The sequence below is a fragment of the Oreochromis aureus genome, linkage group 20, assembly GCF_013358895.1.
Source record: "Oreochromis aureus strain Israel breed Guangdong linkage group 20, ZZ_aureus, whole genome shotgun sequence".
Taxonomy (NCBI): domain Eukaryota; kingdom Metazoa; phylum Chordata; class Actinopteri; order Cichliformes; family Cichlidae; genus Oreochromis; species Oreochromis aureus.
In genome coordinates, this window is record NC_052961.1 from 31,158,639 (window position 1) to 31,179,960 (window position 21,322).

Here is a 21,322-nt window from a genome sequence, read left to right on the forward strand (position 1 = left end):
AAAGACCTTTGAGGTGTTAGCCAGGTTCATTTTATTCAGCAGATGTTCCAACAAAGGTTTAGAAGTAATCAGCTATGTACACAAAAAAATTTTGTTTTCAAATAAAACCAATCAAATGTTGAAAAGAAATACTGACATTAAAACAAATAATAGAACAAGTAAAGATGAAAAGTAGCAACTACACATCCGCATCAAGGACCGGACATGGAGGAGGAGCATCGGCGTCTCATCGGATCTGGAAAACAAAAAAACATCATGTAACTCCAAAAGAATCAAACACAAACACGCTGATTAGACAGGGTGTATCATGCACGCTCCTCATCAAACTGTCACATTTTTTTCCAGATCCTGAGGCTGAAAACAATGAAAAACAAATAAAAATAAAAAATCTTGTGCAATACCACAAAAGGCCACTAGATGCTCAACAAACACTTGAGCTTTTCCCCTATTCCCACTGCAAATAGTCATCCAGTCATTGGAGTGTCACTAAAATATTTACTCACTAATAATCAATGATAAAGTAATATCTAAATAAGCTTTAACAGCTGCTTATTTAAAGCATTACAGAATTTTGCTCATCTTTAAAGCAGTTCAGATTATGTTCATTTCCAGCCTTGCAGTCTTTTTTTCTTGGACTACTAGAGTTTCCAGAACCATCAAAACTCAGTCTGAAACCAGCGGTTAGACCTCACTTCTCTGAAGCCGGCTCGTGTAAGAAAGCACTGATGAGGGAAGAAGCTGTACCAGGCAGCTTGCAGAGCAGCGTCTCTGAGGTTTCACTACATTTGTAATATATGTGCTTAACAATTTCCAGCAATAAAAAGACATGCGTTTTCTTTTTAACTGCATTAAAAAAAATAAATGCATGCCATAAAGTGAAAAGCATCTTCTTAGTTACAATGTGACAGCACAAAGCTCTGGACTTCCTTCCAGCATCCCTCTGAACAATTACAAAGAAAACTCGTGCCACAAATCATCCTGTCAGCACTCAGCAATGAGCCTGACGCAGGGAGCAGAAATATCATTATATTTCTCCCATGTCGTTTCTCTTCACTGACTCATCATTGAATCCAGGAGCAATTTTAAAACCCCGCTCATTACTCGGGCCACAGCTACAGTACCACAGCTTTCATGTAAAGCAGCTTGCTCTGACCTTGGACCTTCCCTTTATTATGCTCTTATAAGGATGCCACAGGATCAGACTGCCGGGTACACTCATAGATTTCCCATGATGCACTGAGCAGTATACGTGTACCTTCTTCTTTTCTCTCCTCATGTGCTTTTACTACCACTGCATGTCATTAACTCTTGTCTCACTGTGCACTTCATTTTGGTCTTTCCTTTCTGCTCATCTCATTCAGCAGATGGCTGGCCCTGTCTGACCCTGGTTCAGGGTCATTTCCTGTTTAAAGGGAGTTCTTCCCATCCTCTACTGCCAGATGCTTTTTCACAGGTAATCTAATATTTGGGGTTTTTCTCTCTAATATTGTGGGGCTTTTATGTCCCATATAGAAGCGCCTTGAGATGACTGCCACTGTGAAACAGCACTATATAAATACAACTAAACTGAAACTGAACTGCACACATGGAAGATACATTAGAGTAATGAGGCCCAGTCATCTCTCCCCTCTGCCTCGCAGTCTGGTGCTCCACCTGCAGTCAATGATGAACCTGAGAAAAGCCGGGTCGGCTTCAAAGCTTTGCTTGCAGCTTTGGTGGTGAGGCCACACAGAGCCAACCAGACTCCAATTTAAAAAGAAACTGGGGAAATAACCAGCTGATTAATTTTTGCTTGGCAGAAATGACTCTTACCGTGTATTTGTCCCATTTCTTCTCAGGATCGTACGGCTCCCAGCGACTAGCAGGGAAGATATGCTTGTTCTTCTCATACCAGCTCCTCAGCACCACTTTCCCTGCATGAGACTTGAGGTAAAAGAGCATAGCCGCATTCAATACTTCTGTTTGTTTTACAGAGATATTCCGATATTTCTGTCCCTAAAACCAGTCAGGACAGCCAGACCTCCAAAGCCTTCAACTATACACAATCCATATGACATCAGACCCCCACTGCTCAATTTGTGGGTACACAGTGGATTGGACTCATGTGTCTCAGCCCCATATGCTTGGCAAGTCAACAAGTCCAAAACTGGCTCTAGGGTGTGGTATTGGTTTCCTCTACATTAGTGTCAGTGTAAATATGATTTCTGGGTAAGCAAAATCTGTTTTCAAACTCTGAAAACACAACTGCAAACTACTCAACTTTCTTCCTGTCAAAGAGGACAATTTAGGACATTTCAAAGGATTTTTATCCTTCTAAATTCAGTGAAGAGAAAAAAGTTAAATAGAAAAATATCCTACTAATACATGATGAAGAGACTGACTTATTTCAAGTCAGACTTGGCACAGGACAGTAAACTATTAAAATAATGGTGTTTTTACATTTTACAATCAGAATTCAGTGACTTGTGATACTTTTAGACTCTGACACTGATGTATCAGTCCAATTAACAGTATGTGTCTGTGTCTATTTTTGTGTCAGTTTTTACATTTTATCTCCATTTTGGTCCAGAATTGATGCTTGCCTTGTTTCTTCTGTTTGCTCTCTCTCTGATCTCTGCTTGTGTCTGACTTCAACATCAGTCTTTCTGTTCATTCCTCTATAACCTTATAAACTCCCTTTCCTGTATCAGATATACAAATATTTCACCGTTCTTATGAGTATTTCTAATCAAAGCAACTGTAGAAACAGACTTAAGACATTTCTTTTTTTGAGTATTTTAGGAATAGTTCTAATCAGCTAAAAAAAGGAAACCGTTTCCCACAAAGTCTTTTTTTCCCCCCTCACCTCATCTTTCTCCACAGTGGCATCATTGACCAATCGGATATCATCGTGGACATCAAAGCTGAACAGAGGGCCTGCAAAGAAGAAATATCAACTGGGTGAAAAAGCAGAAAACTAAGAAACATGAGGCATTTAAGAAAGAAAGAATTTCCGACACATAATTGTCTCATGATAATATAAATTACAGAGACTATAACATCCCCTATGGGCCCAGATTTAACCCCTACAGGGCTGGTGGAGGGACTCTCTGCCATTTGACCTTAGAACTGAAGAAGCTTCTCGGAGTTTAGGTGAAACATCTTCAAGGACATTCAAAGAAGTCCAGATGCTTTTGTTTCCAAGCTCCTTAGACTATCAAAGTGCAATGATTAATCAGACTCTGTTAGAATGAAGCCTGAATGTTATAACTAGTGATGGGAATTCCGGCTCTTTTTAGAGAACCGGCTCTTTCGGCTCGGCTCACTAAAAAGAGCCGGCTCGTTCGGCTCCCAACCGGCTCTTCAGGTTGTTTTGTTGCTTTAATTAATTTATTATCAACAACAATATAAAGTGTGTGTGTGTGTGTGTGTGTGTGTGTATGTATATATATATATATATATATATATATATATATATATATATATATATATACATACACATACATGTAATAACGTAATAAATAAACTATAAAATACAAAAACCAACTATTTACATTTCAACTTTTAACTATTCAAATTTTCAGCTTTTTCCTTTTAAACTAATTTAAAATGAATCAACACAAAACACTGCAAACCACAACACAATTAAATATAAATTAAAATATGCAAAACAAAAAGAAGATGCACATTCTCTGTTATATAGGCCTGGGATGATTTTTTGGGGGAGTGTTTTCCTGCTTGGAATTGCATACATAGGATTCACTGCATGAATAAACTTTCTGAATCCTTTATCATCCGCAACTGAAAATAGTTGTGGATGATTACTATACCTTTCTAATGTGACGTTGTTGTCCCTGGCTTTCTTTCTGTTTCTGTGCTACTGCGAGTGTAACTACCGCCCCTCCCCCCTCTGCCCAGCACAAAGCACAAGGCTCAAAAGTGCGAGAGAGAGGGTGAGAGAAAGAAAAAACCCCCAAAAAACACGGCTCTCAATAAGGAGCCGGCTCCCATCGTTCACTTCAAAGATCTGGCTCTAAGAGCCGTTTCGTTCGCGACTGACACATCACTAGTTATAACAGATTAGGGGTAGCTAAATACGGACAACATTCCTGGTCTCGCGCTTTCCTCTTTAGACACCCGCAGTCCAAAGCAACAACATACAAACATGTCCAGAATCAAATCCCCCGTCCACTTATCGTGATTGGACGAGCTGTGCTATTAACTTTAAATTGAATATGAAATATTGTGTAAAAAAGGAACGACACAAAATGCTGTCAGTTTAAAAACAGGGATTAATAAACACTACACCGCAGTGGATTTCTAACAAAGCATTCTGGTTTAATGAGGGTCTATTTATTTTTGGGCTTTTATGCCACATGCCACTGTGGCTTGGTTCATCTTTTATATACACTCTATAGCAAAACAAAAATGTTTTATATTAGAGCTTTTCTATCGTCTGTAGCAGGAAATTGGGATATTGTATGTCAGCAGTGTGGAAGCTGTTGATGCCTGCTTACCTGATTTGCCTCTGGCTTTGGTCACAATGAAGTCATAAAAACTGTGATGCTGAAGGAGACAAGGAGACAAACAACTTTACATCAAAAACAAAGATTCTCTTTCCGATTACAATCTACTAGTGCGACTACACTTAACTATCAAAGTGAGTTTGAGTGGCACACAGGTGTTTAAACAAGAGAGGGAGAAAAAAAGGGAAAAAGCAAAGTTAAGCAACAGTTTGGCAGCAGTTAACTGGGTGTGTCACAGCACTTACATGTGGGATTATCAGATCTTCTTTGATGTACATCAGCTGCTCTACTCCAGCAGATCTGTAGAAAAGAAATCCCATTTATCATTTTGTCACATCCATTAACTCCAAGGTGCCTTTTTTTAATGCCTCCATGGGAACTGAAATAAAACACTGGGGCTGACAGCAATGCTTCAGTTTATCACTCTAGTGTTAAAAGATGGAGAAACTGAGAAGGACATATGATGTGCGCCAAGTCAGTTCTGGCAAGTCAGAAATTGGTCAGATGTTCACTGCAGGAGGAATATCACAGACAGCACTTACACCACTGTCAAGCTTTTTTGAAACTGTTTGGCTAAACGACAGAAAAGCTTCTATTTGGGCTGATGGAAAATATTAGTATAACATATTATATAATAGTTTGTTTTTCTTCACTCTACTTTTACTCATCGGTGTCAATTTCAGATGATGCCGCATTCAGTTGTATACTGGCCTGTAGTAATGAACACACCCACCATGATTTTTCGTATGGCATAACTGCAGCTACTTTTGTAAATACAGTGGAACCCCAACTTACGAATACTCCGTTTCACAAAAAATTCAAGTTACAAAGGCACTGAACGGCAATATTTTTGCCCGCATTACGGCAAAATGCCCGAGCAACGAAATCCGCTGGCTCTGATTGGCTGAGCCTACAATGCCCACAGTGACTTCCGAATTATGTGACAACCCCTTGGCTTCCGTACTTGCGCTTCGCTGTTCCACTTGAACGACGTATTGTTGTTCTAGTTAGCAATTAGCCTATAGCCTATCGTTCAGCATCGCCTCAGTCAAAACGCGCGATGGGTGCTTCGACTTACGAAAGACCCTCAGGAACAAATTAATTTCGTAAGTCGGGGTTCCACTGTACCTGCATTCTCAAACAGTCTGAGTGAAAAACATAAATGATCCATCTTTCATGTCTAAACTCACCGGAGCTCGCTGAAGTCCTTTCTGAGGACTTCAAGGGCTTTCTGCAGGAAGTTCTGAATGGTGTTACCTTTCTTCATCTGAAGCAGAAATACACAAACGGAGACAAAACAAAAACATGAGGAGAGAAACGGTTGCGTAAAGTGTTGCTACACACGGTGCAGGGAACATTTGTTTTTTCTCCTTAAAAACCTCAGTGCCAGTTGCTTCAATCTTTACCTTGACAGTTTTTCGATGTCCAGAGCCATCCCAGTAACTGAACGTAATCTCAATCTCCTCATCTGATGACACAGATGTGCACAGTTATTACAGAGTTAGAGGGAGACACAGGGTTGTGCACTGCTGTACTGCCACACTGATTTCATAATAATGCAATAGCAACTTTTTAATTAGGATGTTCGTTTTCAGATCACCAGGGCCCTGCAGTGCCTTCTACAGGTAGTGAGGCCACAAGAGGGCAAGTCTATGCGTGACTGGACCGCACGGGCTAGACGCAGACACAGACATCCAGTGGAGCTCAAACACCTTGGTGGTTGTAAAGAAGGCCCAACAGTGTCTCCATTTTCTGAGAATCCTCACAAAAATGGACGTGAAGAGGGAGCTGCTGATTGTCTTCCACTCAACGTGTGCTGACATACTGCATCTGTGTATGATTCTCCAGCTGCACCATGGCACACAAAAAAGCACTACAGAGGGTCATTAATATGGCCCCAAAAATGATTGGACATCCTCTGTCCTCCCTGAAAGACATGTACAGCACTTGAGAGGGCATGCAGCATCCTACAGGACTGCACACATCCAGGACACCGGGTGTTTAAGCTGCTGCCGTCAGGCAGGAGATTCAGGTTGCTGATGTCGCAGACTCAAGGAAACGTTTTATAACAGGGCCATAGCTTTGTTAGCTCAATGCTAACAGCTGACCTCATTGGCTGCCTCCCTGGTGTTTTGTTTTTGTTTTTTTTGGGGGGGGGGGCATAACATAAAAACAACAACAATAATAATAATAATAATGATGATAATAATAATAATGATAATGATAATGTGCAATATACATTCACTCATTCTTTTTTTAAAATTTATTAAGTTATTCCTTTTTTTCTTCATACCTTTCTTGCACTTTAAAAAAAATCTACTTTAAGTTACTGTGTTGTGTGTAATGCCAACGTGGCACGCTTTCCAACTTCGTTGTACTATTGTACTAGGTATGACTGTGCAATGACAATAAAGAGTTATCTTCTCCTACAGCTTGGCAAATAAGTGTTCTTCCTGGCTCTGAATCACTCTTTGTCTGGCCCTCACCCAGGACCAATATGACTTGGGAGACATTACCTGAGGCAAAAGCACCTAACCACATTGCTTCTGGGAAATCCAAGTATACACAAACCGCTCCACCACAGTTAGGTGGAGGATGTGGCTCCTCCGACAGAACTTCAACAGCATTCTGAGGGTCAGTGAGTCTGAATGGACCAAGTTCCTAACCTCCACTGCTGAAGCAGCTGCATGGAGCTGTGGCTAATACTTGTAGTGGTGGTAATCCCTGAACCAAATGGTAGACACCAGAGGTGAAGGGAGCTGTCAAGCTAAAGGAGGAGTCTTATGGAGTACCAACCGCCCGAGAAGAGTTTGGCTTTGGTGGTTGCTGGTGTGGGACGAGTTCAGTGAAGTTGTACAAAAAAAGAGTTGAGATCTGCCTCACAGCGATCATGGCAGTTGAACTGTTGACCGTTTTCATTGTACTAGTTTGCGTGCAAATATTGAGACCTTCAGAGCCTTTCAGTAAGCCATTCATTCAACGGCTCTGGGGATTTCAGGAGGAAAACAGTTCTCATTGTTATTTAAAGGTTGTGAGATGACGGTTAGGCGGCTGGGTCAGAGCAAACAGCGATGTGCACAGCACCTTGTCACACTGCCACTAGCACAATGACACATCCAAAAGGGATCATTGTGTAGCTCCTGCTTGCCTCCTTGTATTCAGCATTAAAGTGATCATCATTACTTACTGTTTGCAATCCTCATACTCACTCTTAATCTTCTCCTGTTTGAGCTCCCACTCCTGCCTGAGCTCCTCTCTGAGCCGGTTCTCCTCCTCCTGAGTACACAAAGCCCATCAGCAGACTAAAAATACTTACAAACAGGTTTTACATTTAAAGACGATCAGATTACAGAAGACTGACATCACCACCAACTGATCTACAGTGACAATAACTCTTAACTGTTGAGCTACAATTATTCAGAAATCTGTTTGTTATTTTACTGACATGGACAACTGACAATGAAGTGCAGCTACTTGTGGAGAGGTAACCACTCATCACTTCCTAGCCTTCGCGTTTCTTAAGTTTTGCAGTGTCTGGCAGCTTGCCCAGTAAAACAGAGCACAGCTTAACGAACATGCGGAGCTAAGAATTGCCAGAAGTGCAACGATATTATGTTATCGCACGCTCATGAAGTTAATGTGATTTACAACCACCTCACCTCTCTGTCTCGATCAGGAAGGAAACTTGTGTCCACATCTGGATTTTTCCCTAGTTTTTTCTTCTTGACTGGAGCGTCTACAAGACAAAACCAAAGATCAATAAGATATCATGTGACATCTAGATGTTTGTGTTTTAGCAGTACAAGAAAAAAAATCACAGTTATTAAGCAGACTTTAAAATCCAAGACTGTGTTATTCACTAAGGCTCATTAAGACTCTTACAATCTCTAATGAGAAAGACAAAACCAAGTTAGACTGTATATATGAAGATAGACAAGGCCATCATGACTGAAACCCGATTGTGGAGCCATAAACTGAGGCCATCTTTGAGGGGTGGCTCAAGATTTTTGCACATTAACTTTTGATCTTTCTGCGATTTCATTCAGCAATAAGAAAATAACCGTGATCACCACCATCAGTCTGCACTTGTTGCCTCAGGGTGGCAACGAAATCTCTGAGTGGGATGTTTTGTTACCTTTAATCTGTATGAATGCACAGAAAAGACTTTGGCTGCTCCTGCACCACTGCTGCTCTTAACATAAATCTTATGCTTACACGTGGGGTACGACTTGTAAGGAGTGACATATAACTAACTGTATAATTCACACAAAGAGAAGCGACAAATTAACAAGTTCAAATTAACATTTAACAAGTATAACGAGATCTCTGCCGTTTCTGGAATTCAGATTAGTCGCCCTGCAGGGCTCGGTCTGAACATGTCCATTTCAGCAGTAAATCGTTGACCTAATCTGACAGATTTAGAAGAGATTTAAAAAAAAGTCACAGATAAAGAACGAAAACTGCTTCAGATGACTGAGGCCTTAACATCCCAAACAGAACAAACGCTCACAGTCTTGCTCTTCCTCTTCATTCTCCTCCTCCTCTTCCTCATCCTCGGGATTAAATGACAAGCTGGCTATTTTCCTCTTCTGCTCCTCCTTTCTCTTTTTCTCTTTCTGCTTCTCGAGCTTGCTGGAAAGAGAAGAGAAAATATAAATACTGACCCATCGAGACACAAGAGGTTGTCAGTGAAAGCAAATACATACAGTCATACAGTTATTTGCTGCTGAGCTGAGCTAGAGCCCAGAAAAGAAAATTTACTGTTTACACATTGTGATAAGCTGCTTGTAGGTTTCATATGTTTGGCAACAGAACTCAGGTTGGACAGCACCAAGGAGTTTTACTCATCTGTATTTTATTTGGGTCCTTAGAGGTACAACTGCTTAGAGGTTCCTTAAACTATTCACACACGTGCACTTAATTTGTTCTGTCTGTTGACCAAAACGAACTTGCCTGTATTTAATGATCTGGCAGCATTCCTTCACAAATGCAGAATTACTGCCAACTTAGTAAGAATACACATGTGAGGCATCTGGTGACAATTTCAAAAGCAAGAATTTAAAAGAGTTTGTTTCCAAGAAGCCCAACATTTCAAAACAGGATCTGCAGGTCAGTGCACAGTCTGCATTCTTTCTGTTTCACCTGCACAGGAGACTAACAGCCAAGATTTTAAAAAAAAGAAAACATTGATTTCAATTCAGCTGAAATGAAATTATTACGGTGCACATAACTGAAGTGAGGAAGCTCCTTTCCCCTGGAGTAGAAGGGTAACGTGTTGCTTACCAAAAAGGCCAAAAATCTAACAATTTTCATGGGATGTACACACATCAGATACATTTCAGAAGAACTGAACTCAGGAACTACTTTCACTATCCATCAATCTAAATTAGGCCATTTTAATAGTTTGATAAGCCACTAAACAATAAAACAAAACAAAAAAAAGTACATCACAGTTTTCTATAACCCAGATGACATCTTCCACAACTTTTAGTCCAAAACTCAAAGATAGCAAATTTTGTAATCTGGTATTTAAATGTTTGGTATTTATGTTTAGCAATTATTTCCCAGAATGCATGAATATTATTAACCTGAGAAATGTGTGGGTACCTCACAAGTAGAAGGGTAAAAGTAAGAAGGAAATAAATAAATGAACTTTTTTTAAATGTGATCATTTGGCGACCTCTTCTGGAGGGAGCAGGGTTTGAACCACTGCTGCTGGAACGCTTCCTTTTATATCACATCATTAAGCAGTACACAAAAGGACAGCCCACAGCTGGTTCTCTGACATTTACACACCACACCACTGAGTTAGATCAGCCACAGAGCAGATGCTACATTATCTGGATACACTTATCCTAACTTGGGTAATCAGGATAATCGGTCACACAGAGCTGGTTATCCTCTCATTAATTTCAGTGTTTCCCCTGCACATTCGCACGACAGGGCTGACCCTGGTTGCATCTAACTAATCGCAAATATGGATAAGTGTCCTCGCAGCAGAGCGACTGATTTTATAAAAGAAGATCAAACTATACTGCAGGAAAATATGACGAGATTAAACACATAATAGAAACTGAAATTCACACGGCGATGTGAGTGAGAGGAAAAGCACTGTGGAGTGTTACAGTATTAAAAATGTGCGCTTTAACTGCTCCGGTCAGTAAGACTGGAAAACAGCTGCTCTATTCAGAAGAAAGAAAACAAAACTGACTGTGTGAGCCAACAGACTTATCAATATCACAACTCTATCAATAGGACATGAGAGAATCTGATGGATAGTAATCAATTATTTCTGCAGCATCGGTGCCGTTTAAGAGAAAAAAGAATTCATATTAAAAGAAAATTCAAACGTAGGCTTAGTCTACATGCAAGTTTGATATGCAAGCAAATACAAACAGGTGCTGTATGTTAGGATCATATATTAATGCTGAATAAAACTGCTGTAAAACCGTTCGCAGATAATAGGAATCAAGTAATAAAGTGGTGTTTAAGAATCTATGTCCATCTGTGCTCTTTGGGCAAAAACAAAAACTTTAGATCCTCCTCCAAATGTCCACACCAAGAAGTCTGGCTGATCTGACGCTAATTTCTGGAAATGTAGTTGTTGTTAAATTACTGGAAATCCAGCTGTTTTCCTCGCCCAGGGTGAACCCTGAAGTTAACCAGATAAGACTGAATCCTGGATCGTAGCACAGGCCCCAGAACATCAGTAAGAAAAACTCACAGCTGGAGTTCCTTAGACTGCTCCTTCTTGGCCAGCTGTTTCTCTCGCTCTTTTACCAGTGCCTCCTGCTTGGCTTTCATATCATTCAGTGTCACCAGACCTGATCAAGCAATTTAAGAGAACAAACAAACAAACAAAAACCACAACAGGTAAATTAAAAAGTAAGCAAGAATGCCAGAAACAAATCCTCCTAATCTAAATATAACACAAAACACTCACCAACTGTGCTGGACTTCAGCTCTGCTTCTACAGCATCATAGTGAGCCGAGAACTTCTTGTCAATGTTGGACTTGACCATGTTGTCCTATGAGAAAACACACACACACACACACACACACACACACACACACACACACACACACACACACAGAGTGAAGGCTCGGTGAAGAGCAGGCCAGGCATGTTGTTATCCTGGTGTGGTCACAATATTAGAACAGATCAGAGAGCCCTTACAGCCTTTGTCTCAAAAATCTTACAATTTAAACAGAAATTTGGACAAATCTCTAATTTTAATGATTTTCCCCCCCCTTGTTTTATGTTATTATAATGGTAAAGTAGTTTGTTTTGTATGTATAAATACCTGGATCGAACTACATTTTAAAAAAAAAAGTTAATTATGTATCTGTGTCTATGTATCTTGATGACACAGCAAATTAGCTCATAATACCGCTGATCACCATAAGCTAAACTCATAACAGTAGTAATACACAGTACAACTGTCTATAAGTGGTGCTACATTGGTATTGAGCTTCTTTGTTACTTTATCTGCACAAATAAGAAAAAATGTTAGAGACACTGATATCATTTGATCTTTGCCATCACTACCTAGATTCAAATATTGTACAGGTGTGTAGTTTAAGGTGCTTAAATAGCAATACATTTTTTGTGAGAGATGTATGCCCCCTAAAATCATCACAGATCCATCCTGGCCACCCCACTGACAATTTTCTGGCTCCGCTACTGCCCTTCACTCGCTTTGCTGCCGGCCTTACGCGACTGCGTTCTGTCGTTTTGACCACTAAAGCTAAAGTAGCTCTCATTGACACTGAGCTATTATTGAACTTATAATAATGAAGGGGGAGAAGTTCCAAACCTCTGCAATCTTCTGCTTTAGTTGCTCCAGCTGCTCTCTTTCTTTTTCACGCTTCTTCATGAGCTGCATAGCCCTGCCAGCCTCACTGGCAGCGCCTTTGTACTGCGCCATGTTTTCAAAATGAGCTTAAAAGGATGTTTGCTCAAATACAAGATTAAGAATAAGAATTAAGAACTGTAAAGGCAGCGGTCCTTGCGAATCACAACAAGAAAAATGGCGACGGCGAAGTGCATGCCGGGCAGTTACGTATTAAACGATGCCTTCAAGGACTTCAGGGAAGCTCGGAATTATTGTGAAAATATAAAACATTAAAACGCATAGTTTCCATTCATTCATATATAAAATTGAGAACAGTATGAAAACGTAATGTCTGATTTTTTTCTCTCGAAGCAATTAACACTAAGTTCGCATGGTTCAACTACTGATTAAGCAATCAATCTAAATGTTCTGATTAATTTGTGAAAATCATATATAATTTTTTAGGAAACGCTGAAAAAAAGCCTCAAAGCCAAGTTTGAAGCAAATGAATAGGACTTATACCGTTTCTTCATAAATTATTTTTAAGACAAGATAATTATTTGAACATTTATATTTTATAGTATCTATAAACTTTCTACTTAAAAAAAACCGAACTAAAAACAAAACATTAGTGACCTTAATATTTCTTGAATTTTGTTTGATTTACATTCATATCTATTTCATTTTGGAAAATAAATGAATACTCAAAATAAATACCCGTGGAAGTCTTGACATTTTTATTTGTAGTTTGTTTCAGCTTTCAAACAAATAAACCAGAAATCAAATGATTAACAACAACAACAACATAATAATAGTAGTATTAGTAGTAGCAGTACATTTCTTTATAGCCTGATGGTGGAAATAATAACAGAAATTGGTTTACATGTAGAAAACATTTTAAGTAGGATTAACAGAGCAGGTTAATAAACCATAAATTAAAAAAAAACATAAAGAAAAAGAAAGAAACTAAAAATAGGCCCCCAATTTAAGCATTCACTCAGTCACCCACTTAGTGCATATCTTGCATTCATACTGTGTCTTTGTCTTTCAATTGAATCCAGTCCTTGTTCGACAGTGAAATTGCGATTTGGCTGCAGCAGAGAGCAACAGATGCACAGAATGGAGAGATGACAACGTTGACGGCACACATACACAAGGACCGCAGGCATGGAAGGAAAGTGTTGCTCAGCTGTATGCAGGGAACCAGAAACCTAGGCACAGAGAAAGATCAGAGTAAGTCAGTGAAGTCGGCTTAGGCAGCAGAAACACCTGTGTAATGTGTCTGAACACTCGTGTGGCAAACAGCTACAGGAAGAGAGGCTGAGTTTCTCAGAAGTAAAAAGGGTCAGAAGTTCACCAGCTTGCAAAAAAATTGCATCTATAAATTGTTGAACAATTGTTCAAACACCAGTAACAAAAACACAAGACTTGTCCAAAGCTGCAACAGCTGCACATTTACAAAGATTTTACATATCTCATCATCTATAGGACATAATCAAAAGATTCACACAAGTTGGAGAAATTTCTGTGCGCATGTAACAAAGCTGAAAATCAGTACTGCTGAATATCTGCTGGCTGTGGTGCGACCACACTTGCAGTAAAACAACAACAAAATCTTATTTGACCCAAAAATCTTTTTACATTTATAAGTGAGACATCCGCAATACTGCTAACAGGATAGCCAAGACTGTAAATAAGGTTTCTTTTGCTTGTGTATGGAAGAGGATTAGGGCCACTGGGGAAAAAAAAAAAAGTGGGCTCTTCCGTACTTATGACCTTAGTCCACTGAGGTTTCATTTTAGTGAACCTTCCTCAGTGTCTAGAAGAGAGTTTTATTCATGTGACATTGTTATAATGTCAAGCAGGAATCTTCAAAGAAAGCTATTAAACCTGTGATTGTCTGCATACTTATTTCTACACATGTGAATTGTGCCATAAAGAACTGCCCCTGCCCCTTAATCCTAATCCTAACTGTATACACACAGTAAAACAGGATGCTGATGTAAGGGTTAGCTGAGGTCATGCACAACTTTGTCCATCTCTGATATACAGTCTATGCACTCAAATGTTATATTGAACATGTTTTAAAGTAGAGGCTGTGTCTGATGTTTCATTAGAGGCTAACTACACTCTTTCTTGCTAGGAAAAAAAACCTGCCAATAATACTAATAATACTGTGAATGTGTGTTTGTGGTTATTTGCAGATAAAGCAAATGTGTTTCCAGAGGAGAAAGATTTGATAACTCTCCAACATACCAGACATGAAGGCAGGCAAGAATGGCCAGGAAAATGCCACAAACGAGAGCGCAGGGCACAGCAAAAAGCAAGGAGAGGCACTGGTACGTCCAGATACGAGCATTCTCAAAGCCAGTGACGCTGTAAATCCACACTTGGTCTATGCTGTGAGGTTTGCTGGGTTCTGCCAACACATCACTGACCTCCACCTGTAAAAGATAACAGGAGAGAAAGCTGAGGCTGAACACAATAAACTAGCCAAAGTTAATTCTATTTTTATCAGGATTTATCACAGGATTTTATCACAGTTTTAACTGCTATCTTGATCAGTTAGATCTTTAACATGACAATCATGCACAATATGCTTTGGGAACACGCGGGTTTTGGTTTGTGTATCTGTACTGAAAGCTATTTCATTCCCATTCCCAGATATTCCATTATAACAGAAATAATTTATTATATTTTATGTTTTTTCACTCACACAACTCATGTTGGAAACTATGTTTGCAGCAGGAAATTATCTGGAATATCTGCATCTGAGCGATCACTCTGGGAATACCATTCACAGCATTTCTGGTCAGCTTAATGTTATATTAAAAATGATTAAAAAAAATAGTGTAGTTAACTTCAAAATAAAACAATATAAAAATGATTTAAATTCTTTTTATTATCAAAATGTCACAAAGTTTGGGAAAATGAAATGTGTCATGTGTGGCTTATCTGAGATTTTCTTGACCTAATTTTAAGATCATAAAATTAGGTCAAGAACTAGATTTTTTTTTTCTTTTTTTTTTTCATGTTCTGATATAAAATCTGGGCAAGGATGCATCAGTTGGAGAATGTTAGCTAGGAAGCACTAAAAGCTTAGAAGAAAGTGAGTGGGTGTGATTGGGTGGATGTGCCATGTTCTACAGAGCGCTTTGAGAACTCTGGGAGAGTAGAAAAGCGCTATATAAGAATCAGTCTGTTTACTTAAAACATTTGAGACAGCATTTTATTTTATTATTTTAATGCAGCAAGCTAATAGTGTCCATTGACCCTAACAACCTAAATAGTGTGCAAAATGTGGGACAATACGGAATGTTACTTATGCTGAGGTAAACTAATATTTTGATATATTACTGATCTATTGCACATTTTTATGTGTAATAGTTACGCCAAGAAACTACACAGGTTTGTTTTCCTGGTGTTGTGCAGTAGTTTTTGCACCCCGGTGTATCCTGCTTTTCTTTTGCATTAACTCTTTCAATAATTAAGTGTTATTTCATTGCTGTTGTGTTGAGTGGTATTCTTTGGGGTTTAATTTGTGTTACAGCTAGACTGGCCCGTTTAACTCTTTCCAAAGAGAAACAGCCCCCCCAAAAAAAAGCCAAAAAGAAACCCAGAGAAAAAGAAATAAACAGGGACGTCTGTCTGTCGGATGGGAACGATTGTGCAGTCTCACAAGTGTGCAGCATTTTAAAGACCAAGATAGTCTTATAAAGAGTGGACAAATTCCCCCAAAATACTTTTTTGTCTCAGATATTTTGTCTCAGATATAGATAACAATCCTGAGACTGGTCAGATCCAATTAGAAGGTTGAACAAACAATTTTCTGGTAGGACTGTGTCTATGCATGTGACATCTGGATTTTGAGACTCAAGGGCAGATGTAGTGACAAAGCAGACTCATAATAAACAGAAGAAAAAACAGGACCTTTAGGTGCTGGTTGATACCACGAGGATCCCTGCTGACAGGACGAGTGGCTGCTGGTGTAGGAGGAGCAGCAGGTGGAGCTGGAGCTATGGGTGGAGTCGGGGCCCTGGGTGTAGTCAGAGCTCCAGGTGGAGTTGGAGCTTTGGGCGCAGGGGTCGAGGATTTGGATGCAAACTCTGGGGGAGGAGGGGGAGTGTTTATCTGTTCTTCCACCCCTTCGTCTTCATCGCTGTCGTCAATCTTACACTCCACCAGGCAGTCGTCGCTCACCATCATCATCTTTGCTAAAAGCAAATGTAAATGTTTGCATTCGAATCACGCAGAATTGTTGAAGATTCAACCCACAGACAGAGAGACTCACTCCTCCGGCTGATTGCAGGCCAGTGTAAAAGTGAGCTGAGCTCTGGCACTTCCACCTGTTCTTCAGCCTCCCGAAAAAGAAGTCAGTCCAAAATCTGTAAATAGCAGCTGGTAATATTAAGATGGCATTTTTAAACGGAAAGCTCTGCAGTGCGGCCAGTGGTCGCATTAGATACAGTGCTGCCAGTGGTCGTATCTAATTCAAATACATGCATTTAAAATATTTCTATCAAAAAGGTGAAAAAATATATAGGTGCTTCCTATGAAACTTTCATTTCAAGATTTAAGATTCACCACAGAGACAGCAAAGATATGAATAAATCATGTCTGACTTACCTTTTTAAAAAAAAGAAAAAAAAAAGAAGCTATCTTAATCCTTTCTCACTGACAGAGACCCTCAGAGAGAGACAGATGGGGCTGGGGTGCTCTGCTTAGTGCTAATCTGAAATGTCAATGAGATCAGTTCAGCGGCTTGATCACAATGTCCCTCGAAGCTGAAGTGGAATTTACAGGATATGCAGAGACACAACACAGACACCTACAGTGTCTGACACCGACTTAGTGTGTCAGGAGTGCAAATGCGGTACAGTAGCTCTCTATGCGTGTGGTGTGTGTGTGCGTGTGTGTTGGGTGGCTGTGTTAAGGGGTTATTTTAGGAGAAGGAGCAGACGGGTCCGAATGATCGCATTACAGAATTGGTGTGGTTTCCTAAAACAGAAACAATGACACATGCCCCCACAGAAATCAATTATGTCGTAAACATGTTTCAATTAACATTAATACAACATAGATTCAACACGGTGATGCATCAGACTGCAAGAGAAAGTGTCACACGCAAAATCTTTGAGTGACTACTGGAGAGCCATGTTCAGAAGCAGAGAGCAACCACTTCTACCCCCATCATGCCCGAGTTCAGCTGAACCACGTGTGTCAGTCACACCAGTCAAATGAACAACAATCCCCTTAAATACAACAACAATCTCTTAACCATTCACCACTTTGTCATCTTTATTCATTTTTTTAACCACATATACAGTTGGACGCAGTAAACTTAGTGACATCATCGAACAGTGATCCAGAACAACAGGGTGTTTTAACCATAGATGCAGAATCAATAAAAGAAGGGAAAACAAAACAACTCTTCTTTCTTTTTTCCAATACTGAAACACAAGAAATGGGAGATGATGTATGTAAGATTTTAAAATGCTTTTAGAGTCAAAGGAGCTGTTCACCTCACTGCAGGAATCCCGAAACATGTTTGAATGGGACTTGTGGAAAAAAAAAAAACCGTATCGCAGCTTCCTGGTCCTAAAAATAAAGCCAATGCAGAAGTGCCTAAAAACGTGCATTCTCTCTGAAGGCCACCAGATGGCAATAGCTGTTGTTGCAAAAAGACTGTAGGGGTCTTTGGCTAAAACTTTACTTTAGTCACTTGTTTTGGGTCATACACAATAAAAAATTAAAAAGTAAAATCTTTGTTATCTCATGTTTCAAAAAGGAAGATTAGCAGTGGCATTTACTGCTCAAGTACTGTCTAACGACTTGTCAATCACAAGTTATTAACCAATGAGCAAGCAGTTTCACTGCTGCTTCTCCTCATTGGCTCCAATGTCTTGCAACCAAGATGGCGACAACAGAAATGTTCATCTTGTGGCTTCAAAACGGGACCTCAGATAGCTACGTCCATGTTTTATAGTGCCTATGATGGTGCCATAAACACAGCAAGGGGGGCCCAAAGTGTGGATGAATGAGACAAGAGTTTCAATCGTGGCACCAAAATGGCGCCATGGTGTTCACAGTTTAAATCAGAGAAAGAGTCGGACACCTCTCTGATATAGGGGCCGTTTTGGCTCTCGAGACAAGGGCACAGTTTCCAGCTGAAGAGTAAGTCGACCTAAGACCTGAGAGAAAACCCTTTCTTATTCCTTCTAAGCCAAACCTGAGTTAGCCTGTCCTTAACTCTGCATAAGCCCTGAGATTTGGCCAACATATCAGGCCACGTCACATATGAAGGGGAATGTGTTTTTCTTCTCTGTGTTTTTTCAACACAAGCTTTTATGCAAATACCAAGTATACCAACCCCAATGCTAACAGCTTATCTAGCTAACACACATGGAGTCTCAAAGTGTTCAGTATTCAATAAATTAGTATGAAATAAACAATCAACAGAACAATAAATGTAAACGTTAAGTTGTAATTTGTGAGATGATTTAGGATATAATCATTATAAAAAGTTGCTTGATCATTTTTTTTAGCTTGAAAGGAATTTTTCAGAAAATATTCACAAAATATTTAAAAAAAAATCTTTTTATTTTATTAATTTTCTTCTCCAATAACACACTATTTAATGACAGAGGAGTTTTTCACCAGCTTTTCTTTAGCTGTATGCTACTGCACTAAAGCAGCTAACAGCTAACCTTGCTTGCTGTTGAGCTAGCAGGGTTAGCCTGTTAGCTGCTAACCAAACCAAAACAATTCTATATTAGCTGCTGCTGTAACTCCAATAAACATGTTTTATATAAAGCAACAAAAACGATGTGCCTAGCATGTTGTTCCCCAAAAAGAGTCAGCTGGAAAAAAAATGGGTTAGACAGTAAACTTTAATTAACTGGTGAAATAGTTAGCTGATGTCATTTCTTCCACATTATGATTCTATTCTTCTATTCTTGGAGAAAATCAAAATCAATCATGTTCAAAATCTGCCATTTCCTGTTCCATACAAACCATATTGGTTCAGTGTTTTCCAGGTATACTGCTAATAACTTAAACATTCTAAATGAGGCCTGTTCACTCAGCGTTGCAGCTCATATCACCTTGGGATAAATTTCCCGGGACATTCACTCCTGAGAAAATTAGGAACATTCCTAAATATTTATCACTTGTAAATATTCCTTTCTACTGTAGAATGATGGACTTCAGACTGTTTGGAATTTGCACAACAACCCTTCCAGACTGGTGGACAGCAACAGATGCCTCCCAAGATCATTGCAGATGATATATGGTCACACTTGCTAGTTGATTCAATTAATCAAGTGCATTGAAATGGCAGCACCTGGACACTATTTCTATTACTTCATATGAAAGCAGTAAAGGAGTACTTAGTTCTTCACACACTTCAATACCTCAATAAAATGTGTTGTATTTTGTATTTCATCTAAGGATATATTTATTTAATTTTAGGATCTGCTAAAGACCAGATTATTTTTATTATGCAGCGATTCATAAAACCTTTAGAATTGAAACAGGGAGCACTTTCTTTTTATCATGCCACAATGTTTTGCTGCTAATACTGAACACTTTGGGTTCCATACACATCTGCCTAGGTCACATTTTTATTATAATATGCAGAATTGAAAATGATCAGATCTTTTCAAGTGAATTAAACATGTAGAGTAAAAGATGTGAAGGCACTCCTAGACACAGGCCCCAGATCAGTTTTCTTTTAAATAAGGAAAAAGGTTTATGGGTGAACTGATCTCAGACCTGCCACTAGGGGGCAGTTTTAGTCTTCTGTTGTTGATGTACAGTTAGTATCATGGCAACTGCGTTTAAATAGTCAGTCTGGTGATATCACTGGTGAAGTCACATCCCTGATTCTCCAAAAATCCCCAAAGCATGGAGAACAAAAGCAGACCAGACCATAAAAAAAAACAACAACAAAGCAAAAAAAGAGACCAAAACCAGACACTGGACATACACGGCACAGAGAATAGTGGCACTATGAGATGGCAGAGACGCACTTATTATACACGTGTCCAAAAAAAGGGGAAAAAACAGAAGAAAAGAAAATCAAGATCTTTCCCAAATGCACTATTGGCATCGGTGGGATAACTATCATTGTCAGACAATGAATCAATCATTTCCTGGTTGTCCCCTTCTCAGTCTCAGTCCACCGGTCTGAAAAGGGCCCGTCCCCTGAGACCGAATCCTGCTTTTTTGGCCACAGGGGCAGACTGAGGAACAGAGGAGGAGGTGGACAATGAAGAGGAGGAGGAGGAGGGTGCAGGGGCTGCAGTGGCCACAGGTGCAGTGATGCCAGGCCCCTGCAAGGGAGGCTGGCGAGACAGGAGCTCCTTGAACACCGAGTTCATCTGACGGTTGATCATCTCCTGAGAGAGCGAAAGGAGGAGGAGGAGGAGGGGAGGTGAACATCAAAGTTTTTCTGTTACATACTGCATTATTCTACTGCTGCATCCTGACACTGTTAAAGACTGGAAAGTCCTCTTTTTCATCATTTTTTCATCATTTTTTTGTGAAGGCTCCAACTTAGAATCTTATAACTGAGCATCTCTGAAGGTGGAGTTATGTATACAAAGTCAGTTTAATGTAGACTTTAACAGAAAGTCCGCTGACTAAACAACATAAGTTGCTGGTGGTGTTCTCACTGTAGAATGACTTCACTCTACTGACATCTAACATCATAGTTACTCAGAATCAAGAGGAATTGATGTGATATAAAGCAGCGGTCCCCAACCCCCGGTCCACGGACCGGTACGGGTCCGTGAAACGTTTGGTACCGGGCCGCGAGAGTTGTGGCTCGGGTGTAAAATTTAAGGTTTTCAGGGCTTTTATCGTTAACTCGGTTTCCCATGTTGAAGTTGTGTGTCTTATTTTGAAAGAAATATTTATGCGTTACCATAGCGACCAGAGAGCTTTAAGGGGCAGAGAGGAGGATGTTACTCTCAATGTTGT

At 39.7% G+C, this 21,322-nt stretch overlaps 3 protein-coding genes across 4 annotated transcripts in view; all 3 read right to left on the bottom strand.

The window, feature by feature from the left end:
- Positions 1 to 14: 14 nt before the first annotated feature.
- Positions 15 to 12,554, bottom strand: fam50a (family with sequence similarity 50 member A). The gene is made up of 13 exons (XM_031733970.2): positions 12,323 to 12,554; positions 11,449 to 11,533; positions 11,230 to 11,329; positions 9,016 to 9,137; positions 8,165 to 8,241; positions 7,715 to 7,781; positions 5,912 to 5,973; positions 5,696 to 5,772; positions 4,751 to 4,805; positions 4,497 to 4,545; positions 2,846 to 2,916; positions 1,813 to 1,923; positions 15 to 235 (listed from the first exon to the last, which is right to left on the bottom strand). The coding sequence occupies exons 1-13, from the start codon at positions 12,431 to 12,433 to the stop codon at positions 227 to 229; spliced, it is 996 nt and encodes a 331-aa protein (XP_031589830.1). The 5' UTR covers positions 12,434 to 12,554; the 3' UTR covers positions 15 to 226.
- A 513-nt stretch (positions 12,555 to 13,067) lies between these two features.
- zgc:158296 (uncharacterized protein LOC791212 homolog) lies at positions 13,068 to 17,327 on the bottom strand. 2 transcript variants are annotated; one of them, XM_039604349.1, is made up of 5 exons: positions 16,967 to 17,327; positions 16,632 to 16,725; positions 16,271 to 16,554; positions 14,597 to 14,784; positions 13,068 to 13,551 (listed from the first exon to the last, which is right to left on the bottom strand). In XM_039604349.1, the coding sequence occupies exons 3-5, from the start codon at positions 16,547 to 16,549 to the stop codon at positions 13,368 to 13,370; spliced, it is 651 nt and encodes a 216-aa protein (XP_039460283.1). In that variant the 5' UTR covers positions 16,550 to 16,554; positions 16,632 to 16,725; positions 16,967 to 17,327; the 3' UTR covers positions 13,068 to 13,367. The 2 variants fall into 2 exon arrangements, with proteins under 2 accessions (XP_039460283.1, XP_039460284.1); XM_039604350.1 differs by lacking the exons at positions 16,632 to 16,725; positions 16,967 to 17,327 and having other exon boundaries at positions 16,271 to 16,594.
- A 286-nt stretch (positions 17,328 to 17,613) lies between these two features.
- The window catches only part of LOC116315621 (SLIT-ROBO Rho GTPase-activating protein 3-like), a 33,036-nt gene continuing 29,327 nt past the window's right edge, over positions 17,614 to 21,322 (bottom strand). The window contains exon 24 of the mRNA XM_031733962.2: positions 17,614 to 20,739. Coding sequence (XP_031589822.1) covers positions 20,515 to 20,739 — 225 coding nt within the window. The 3' untranslated portion in view covers positions 17,614 to 20,514. The remainder of the gene's footprint in view (positions 20,740 to 21,322) is intronic.

Excerpts from the sequence above, each read along its gene's own strand:
- fam50a (XM_031733970.2), bottom strand. The coding sequence starts at position 12,433 with ATGGCGCAGTACAAAGGCGCTGCCAGTGAGGCTGGCAGGGCTATGCAG. Across the intron at positions 5,974-7,714 it reads CAAACAGGAGAAGATTAAGA|ATGAGGAGATTGAGATTACG; the intron begins GTGAGTATGAGG and ends CTGTGTCATCAG. Across the intron at positions 1,924-2,845 it reads CCACTGTGGAGAAAGATGAG|TCTCATGCAGGGAAAGTGGT; the intron begins GTGAGGGGGGAA and ends TTTTACCTCAAG.
- zgc:158296 (XM_039604349.1), bottom strand. The coding sequence starts at position 16,549 with ATGATGATGGTGAGCGACGACTGCCTGGTGGAGTGTAAGATTGACGAC. Across the intron at positions 14,785-16,270 it reads GTATCAACCAGCACCTAAAG|GTGGAGGTCAGTGATGTGTT; the intron begins GTCCTGTTTTTT and ends TATCTTTTACAG. Across the intron at positions 13,552-14,596 it reads CTTGCCTGCCTTCATGTCTG|GTTTCTGGTTCCCTGCATAC; the intron begins GTATGTTGGAGA and ends CTCTGTGCCTAG.